At 56.2% G+C, this 8,099-nt stretch overlaps 1 protein-coding gene across 3 annotated transcripts in view; it reads left to right on the forward strand.

The window, feature by feature from the left end:
• Positions 1-8,099, forward strand: part of LOC109381041 (histo-blood group ABO system transferase-like) — a 51,296-nt gene that overhangs the window by 7,213 nt on the left and 35,984 nt on the right. For 2 of the 3 annotated variants that reach the window (XM_019639257.1, XM_019639266.1), the window contains exons 2-3: positions 4,364-4,436; positions 5,097-5,153. In XM_019639257.1, coding sequence (XP_019494802.1) covers positions 4,364-4,436; positions 5,097-5,153 — 130 coding nt within the window. The remainder of the gene's footprint in view (positions 1-4,363; positions 4,437-5,096; positions 5,154-8,099) is intronic. The other variant, XM_019639275.1, reaches the window with a different exon arrangement.

Here is an 8,099-nt window from a genome sequence, read left to right on the forward strand (position 1 = left end):
GTTTCCCCAAGAGAGACTGGGCTGTATCACCTTTGATGACCTGGTTTCAGAAATCCCACAGGATGCATTTTATTTGTTAGAAACTGGGGACCAATCTAGTCTGAGCGCAGTGTCAGGGATCGGACCCACCTCATGCCGGGAGGGGTCCAGAGTGTAGACGCGTTTGAAACCATGAAACCATCCCTTGCTCCGTATCAGCTCAGTGGCGTCTGGTGAACATGGGGCCCTAGAGCTCAGCAGAAGGGACCCTCCGCTGCAATGTCTGATGTCCGATGTCTCCGAGTCTGAGACGTGCAGGGACACAGGCCAGCACCAGGCCCACCGCCCACAGTGATGGCATGTTTCAGACAGAGTCCGTGTTCACACCCCAAGCGACCCCTGTCCCCCTCCACAGGGCCCCTGGGTTCTCCTGGTAAAACCCCCTCTGTTCTCATTTTGCAGCGAAGCTGCTAGGAGACCGACCAGCCTGCAAGTTGTGACATTACCGAGGTACAGTGTCTTCTAGGGGCACCTCCTCATCAGATACCTGCCCTCCAGCCGCGTGGGTGTGTGCAGGGAGAGGCAGCAGTGCTGGGGACAGGCTGCCTGTCCTTCTGGGCTCAGAAGGAGCGTGGCTGCTCCCTTCCCCAAAGCCAGGGTCTGACTTCGGCCTCCTACTAAAGTCATGGAAAGATCCATGCGTAGCTGGTGCGCCCGTTTTGGCCAGTTGGATGGCATTTGGCTTTAAAGAGGGTGACCCACAGCCTTGGTTTGCCAGGGCTCCAGTGGGTTCTGGATTCAGGGCCTTTTTCGGTGCCGAAACCAGGAACGTCGCAGGCAATCCCAACTGAGGCGACCACCCCAGTTTTTCTTTCTTAATTTTTAAGTGCAGTAAAATACACATGACCTGAAACTTATCATCTGAACCATTTTTAGGTGTCCTGCTCAGTGGCATTAAGCACATTCATGTTGTAAAACTAGCCCCACCGTCCATCTCCAGGACTTCTCATCTTCCCAAACTGAAACTCTGTCCCCATTAAACACACACCCCATTCACACTCCCCCAGCCCCTGGCACCCCTCTACTTCCGGTCTCTGAATCTCACCACTGGAGGGACCACATATCAGTGTACTCAGAGTGCTTGTTCTTTTGTGACAGGTGTATCTCACTGGCATATGACCATAGGGTTCATCCATGGTATAGCATCTGTCAGAATCTCCTTCCTCTTTAAGGCTGACACCCTCCATTTAAATGCCACCCCAGGAATGGAAATTGCAGTCACTACTGGCAATGACCAGTGGCCCCCCGCTCATTTTTGCGGGGATGCACAATAGTTTAGTTGGGACTGGCGGCTGCTCACACGTATTTCCCAGGCGGTTGGCCCTGACAGTGCTATAAGCCGCTGCTGGAGCGGGTCCTGTGACAGCCAAGTTAGGTAGGTGTTCCTCGCCCCGCTTGGCAGACAGGAAGCCTGCAGGCTGGGAGCCTGGAGACCTGCCCATGCCACCCAGCCAGTGACACAGCAGAGCCAGGTGGACTGTCTGCGTGTCTGATGGCCGTTCCTTTGGGCCAGCTACTTCCTGGGGCGACCTACCCATCCAGAGGCCACTTCCAGGCCCCTCCCCGGCCAGAGTGAATGAACACAGGTCCCCTGACACCCTCCCACTTCCAGTCCAGAGGAAGGCAAAGCCCCTGAGTCCTTCTAGTTCCACTGCCCACTTCTCAGACGGGGAAGCTGAGACTCACAGTCCCCGCCCTCCCCAAGCCCAAGGAGACTGTCCAGGAAGTGCCTCAGGAGCCGCGGGGCAACCTGGAAGATCCCTTGTCCTGGGAGGAGGCCGACCTCGGTCCCTTTCAGCAGCTCCACCAGCTCCCTACTGGGGACATCCACTGATCTTCCTGCAAACTCAGGCCATGCTGTGTTGTTTTTCAGGATGGTTTATCCCCAGCCCAAGGTGCTAACACCCTCGTGAGTAAACTTATTGGAATTTAACATCGTGCTCTCTCTCGCTGATCTAAAGACTGAAGGGCAGTTCCACCGAAATCTCTCCCAGAATTCCCTTTGCCCGATTCTTTCCTTTCTGGTCTTCCTGAGATCTGAACCTGGATGGAGGCCCACAGAGATTCCCCATCCTTCTCTCCCTCTGTGGCTTGCATTTCCTGTCCTTTGTCCACAAAGAAAGTGGAGAGTGTGAGGGGCTTTCCTCTCAGGGGAGGGGTCCCCTGTGCTGGCAAATCCCAGCTCCCACCTGGTGTCCTGAGGGTCCAGCATTTGGTAAAAGTTGAAGTGATTTGCATCTGGTAGGTTTCCTTCAACTGCCAAGTCCTTCTGGCAGGACGGTCAGTCCTGGGGTGTGGAGGGGATGGAGGCTGGGGTGGGGCCCCCCATGGGGGCGGTGAGCACAGGGCCTGTGTGTGTTCACCTTCCTGCCAGCCCACACGATGCCGTGTGGCTCTCTCTTGGTGCAGTAGGAAAGACGTCCTTGTCCTGACCCCTTGGCTGGCCCCCATCATCTGGGAGGGGACCTTCAACATTGACATCCTGAATGAGCAGTTCCGGCAGCAGAATGTCACCATTGGACTCACCGTGTTTGCCATCAAAAAGTAAGTGGTGAAATGACAGAGGTAGGGACCAGGAGGTACGAGTGACCAGGGACATCTTGTGTCCAGTGCTGAGTGGGGTGGGGTTCTGCCCGCCCTCCCAAGGGGTGGATGTGAAAGTGAGAGCTCAGAGTCACTGCAGGGGCTCGGCCTGACTCTCCAGATGGTCTCCCAGTGCTGGCCTGTATTGCAGCATTGGGGGGAGGGTGTGTGTCCCCTACTTACCGAAGTGCTCGCCTTCCCAGTGAGGGATTCACTAACCTGCCAGTGCAGGGCAGACACAGGCGAAGCCCCTCTGTGCTGTTCGAGAACTCAGAGCCTCTGAGGGCTCAACACACTTGCCTGATGCTGGGGGAGCTGCTGTCCCCATGATGGGGAGCTCGTGGCCCTAGGGGACCTCAGGGAAGAACCAGCCATCTGAGGCAGTTGGAAAAGACTTCCCCAGGCAGGGAGGACCTACGAGCCAGACCTAGAAGCTGACACCCCTGGACTCTAGGTCGGGGCCCAAGCAAGCCCCGTCTTCTGGTTTCCTCGGTTCCCCTTTACTCCTCACATGCTGGACCTGGTTCATGACGTGGGTAAGGGTGGAGTTCAGGGTGACCCCTCCGAGGACAACCAGCAGTTTACCGAGGACCTTGTCAGTCTGCCGCCCTGCAGCCTTCAAGGCAGGACACTTTAAGGGGTAGTGAAAGNATGTCCCTTAGTGTCTGGAAGGTACTAGAGATACATTGTCCCATGGGCAGCAAATGCAGACAAGCATTGGAAGATCAGAGAAGTGAGGGATGAATGACTTGAAGGGGGACATGGGCGGCGAGGCTCTCAGTCTGAGATTTTAGTGCAGCGGTTCTCCACCTGTGGGTCGCGACCCCTTTGGGGGTCGAACGACCCTTTCACAGGGGTCGCCGGGTACTCGTATGTGGGTGTATCTGCATGTGGGCCTGGAGACGGATAGAGGAGTGGTGTTTCGGTTCCTAAGACCATCGAAAATATGTGTTTTCCGATGGTCTTAGGCGACCCCTGTGAAAGGTTGAGAACCGCTGCTTTAGCGTATTTGAACTCTCCACCACGTGAATACATCACATTCATGAACATAAAAATCGCCATAAAGACAGACCAATAATGGCTGTTTCTATGAGCATGAGCATATGGGGGGAGGATGAAATCCTTGGGGTGAGGTGGTGGTCCCTTTGTCCAAGTGGGGCTACTCCTGTTAGGCGGGTCCAGCTCCCCTTGGTGGGAGGGTCAGCAGTGGTCCTCTGGTGTTTCAGTGGGGTCATTTCCATCTCTAATGAAAGGAGGTGCTGAGAGGGGGCGGGGGTAACTGGAGGCCTGGGTAACTGGAAGTCAGGGAATGCTGGGGAAACGTGTAGGGAGGGAAGAACCCTATGCTAGCCCTTCTCTGAGGGAGAGAGGAGAAACTGTCCTTTTTTGAAGGGGTGGGGGGAGGGAACAGTGTGTTTTTCCAGGACCCATCAGCTCCAAGTCAAGGAGTTGTTTCAACCTTGTTGTGGAGGGCGTGCGGATCGAAGCAGCAACCATGGTGTTATGAGCACTGCGCTCTAACCAACGGAGCTAACAGGCCGCCCCAGGAGAAGCTGTCTTGGATTTGGATTGGGTCTTAGAGTCGCTCCTGTTATGCTCCTGTTATGCTCCAAACATGACCTGCAAGCGGAGGGGGCTGTCCTCGCGGGACCCAGGCCAGTCGTGGGCTCTGATGTCTGACAGAGAGGGCCTGGAGCCAGGAGGAGAGTGGAGCGATCGGGTTTCCACTGCTGTTTTCCAGGAAAACCCAAACGCTGCTCACTTCATTCAGTGATCTTTCTCCTAATCGTCATGCTCGTCTTGGTCTTCTTTGGGTAAGAAACATACATGACTGTCAGGGTCTGCCAGGCTTGGGGAGAAGCAGAAGCAACAGGTCAGATCCTAATGGGGTGCCCTGAGCTGTCACCCCCGTCCCTGCCCCAGAATCACCACAATAATGACAGGACTGATGGCAGCTATCTCATGTTGCCACCGGATGACGCTGCCTTCAGTACCCTCGTATTGAGCCTCACCTTGTGAGTGACTGTCTTCCCATCACTTTGCAAATGGGGAGTTGGGTCAGGGCAAGGAAACTACACCCTCAGCTGTGTGGCTGGGAGTGGGGAAGGCCAGCTTGGGAGCCATGTTGTTAGCTGCGTCTAGATGGAGAAGGTCCTGGAACTCTACTGGGGGTTGGGGACCCCGCCAGGAATCTCTCCCTGGGCAGCTTTGGGCTGAGCCGGTCGTGCACGGGGACCCGCTACAGCTGCCACAGGGGCTTGGATGGGTGCACTGGCCTCAGTGACCCCTCTCCCACCACTGCCTTGGGACCAGTCACCTGAGATTGGGGGAGAATTGCCCCTGGTCCTGCCTGAGGCCCGGCAGCCCCACTGGGGAGCTCCCGGCCAGGGCTCCAGCTCCAGCTTTTCACGGGGATGGACAGGCTGTCCCAGGACCAGTCTCCTCAACAGTGGCCTTTGGTGGCTCTTTCACAGCACTGGTGTCCTAAACCCAAGAATCCCGATGCTGGGGACCAGGCAAGAAGGAACAGGGTGAGTGAGTTAAGAACAGGGCCACACTGCCCCTTACAGCCTTGAGGACTGGCCCTCTACCGGGAGGTGGGGGGGGGCAGTAGTGGCTTTTCGGTGGCCCCGCCACCCCTGCCTGAGCTGACACGTCGGTGAGTCTGGGCCTCCTCAGGTTCCCTCTCTCCACTCTCATAGCAGCTCGATCAATCTCATGGCCTTGAAAGGTCACCTGGGCAGGACTGACTCCTCATGTCTGGCTTCAGCCTCAACCTCCCTTCTGACCTCCCACCTCCAGCCTCCAGGGTCACCTGTGTGTCCCATGAATGACCTCGTACTGCCCACCCTGCCCCTCCTCCTGAGGACACCAGTAGCGAGTGGCTCACCTCCCACTCGGTGTCCAAGGGAGAACCTGGGCATCGCCCCTCCCCCCATACTGCTAGGTAGCAGCCTGGCATCCTACCGGGAGGTGCCTGTCCAGTTCCTGTCTCTCTGCTTCCTGCTGCTCTGGGTGGGGCTCCCCGCTTCTTCCTGGCAGCCTCCATGCTTAGCTCCCTGCCCCCTCCGCCCTGACCACATTCTCTTCCATTAGCCAGAGTTGCAGAACATGACACACGAGCCCCTCCGTGGTCGGCCTCTCTGCCTGGTCTTTCCCACTGCGGCCAACACCCCTGGGGTCCACCGCATGGTCTCGTCGTCCTGTCCATGCCATGCAGGCCTGACACTGGGCCTTTGCACGTGCTTTTCCCTCTNCCGCGTCTGAGGCCCCCCGCCCCCACCCCCGCCCCATTACACACACCCTTTTTCGCTGCACCGGGATCCGGGTGCTGACCACCTGGGGACCCACAGTGGAGTCGTGGGCAGGCTTCCCGTCCCCTAGAGAAGGTCCCGGAGCTCTGCGCCGCGCCAGCCCAGCGCTGCCCCTCTGCCATGGTCCCCGCTCACCTGGGCACCAGCTTTCCTTGGGAGAGCTCCAGGCTGGACAGAAAGGTGTATGTGAGGGGTTGCGGGGGAAGGGCGACGGAGGTGGGGGGGACGCGCAGTGGGCGGTTGACATGCTTAGCACAATGGGAACCGTGTCCCCAACGCCACACGAGACTGGAGAACAGATCACGTGGGCTGGGGGTGCAGCTGCAGGTTTGTGAGCAAGGTGGGAAAAGGGACCAAGAACTAGGGCTGACGTGCCACGGGCGGCAAACATCCCTGCTGCATTCAGAGCAGGTTGTGGTTGGAGTCGGAACTGGTCGGGTTGGGTTCCGGAGGACGTGACATAGACCAGGGGTCTCCACTCGGTTTGGGGGGGGAGAGCCAGGCAGCTGCAGCCTGGAGGTGAGAGGCGGAAGCGTGGACAGTTCGTGAGAAGAACCGCGCGTGTGCTGCGCAGCGGCCCCTCTGCTCCACAACACTCACAATATGCTGGTGCTGACGGGGAGCCAGGAGTGCGCCATGTCACTGAAGCTTCAGGAAGGCCTGGGAGGTGATAATCCACCGGGAATCTGGTTTATGGAGATGGAGGGCTTTGTCCTAGATCAGGCCCGTAGGAAGGACCAGGGGAGGCTGGCATCCAGGTCTGTCTGACTGCACAGACCTACTGTGTTTCTCCGAAAATCAGACCGGGTCTTAATTTTGGCTCCAAACTACACATTTTATTCATTTATTCATGTACAAAAATCTACATTTATTCAAATACAGTCATGTCTGGCTGACGGTCTTAACTGGGGCTTATTTTGAGGTTGGGCTTATGTTACAAGCACCCCGAAAATCATGCTAGGGCTTATTTTCCATTTAGGTCTTTTTTTGCGAGGAAACACGTACCTCTGCGCCTTACGAGCCCCTCCCTCATCCTTCATGCTCGTTTGTCCATTATTTTGTTATTGTTCCCTTTGTTCCTCTCAGATTATTTTAACAGCTTTTATACCGTAAGCCACACATGAAGTGCACAGTTTGATAAGCTCTGACCCAGGTAGACTATGGAACAGTCCCCTTAATCAGGTAACAAACACCTGGTTTCCCTTGTACCTGGGTGTCACGGCGGACCAGTGTTGCTCTTCCCTGCTCTGGGACCCTCAGAGGCCAGGGACGTGGCCGTTGGTCTCCATACCCCTGAGGGTCGGCCCGTGACTGCACTAGATGCAAACTTGAAGAAGTTCAGGTGTTCTGAGAAACCTGGAAACTAATTCCCATTCTCAGATCCCCCACGTTCATTCATCTATATTCACCCAACCAACATTGTTAAACACTTAGAAGTCGCAGGATGCTGCACAGTGAGCCACGTAAACAGGTGGCCTTGGAGACATGAATGGGGAGATGCCCTGTGTGTGACAGTCCAGGGCACAAGGGGGAGCCCCCCGAAACCAGGTGGGCCTGTTAAGGGAGAAAAGGAGGATGGGGGGGCCGCAAAAAGAGAGAGTCTGAGAGGCAGGAAGGGGACATAGAGGGCCTTGGATGTGACAGTAATGGACAAAGTTGGCAGGTGGTAAGCTGGGTGTGGGCTGACCTGGCTGCTGTGTGGGTGGCTTCTAGCAGGTGCTTGACTCCTTCATCCCCAGACCTGGCTTCCTGGAGGACTGAGAGCCACATGCAGGGGTTCTGCAAAGGGGCAGCACGCCAGCCTCGGGCCTCCTCTCGCTGTGGCGGTCTCACCCATGGAAAGAGTGGAGCAAATGTGTCTCTCAGAATTACAAGTGCAACGTCACCTGAGTCTTTACTGATCCCCACACTGAACACACCTGGTCTTTCTGTTCCTGTAGCTTTGTAGTAGGCCCAAATAGGGAAAGAAATGTCTTATCAACAGGTGAAGCATAAACAAATTTGGCATATCAACAACGCAAGGTACTCAACACAAAAAGGAACGAACTCGTAGTACATGTCACAACATGGATGAATCTTAAAACATTATGCGGCGTGAAGGAAGCCAGACGAAGGAGCGTGAATCGCACGATTGCATTTATACGAAATGCTTGAAAGGGGAAA

This window comes from Hipposideros armiger, unplaced genomic scaffold (genome assembly GCF_001890085.2).
Source record: "Hipposideros armiger isolate ML-2016 unplaced genomic scaffold, ASM189008v1 scaffold_3, whole genome shotgun sequence".
Lineage (NCBI taxonomy): Eukaryota > Metazoa > Chordata > Mammalia > Chiroptera > Hipposideridae > Hipposideros > Hipposideros armiger.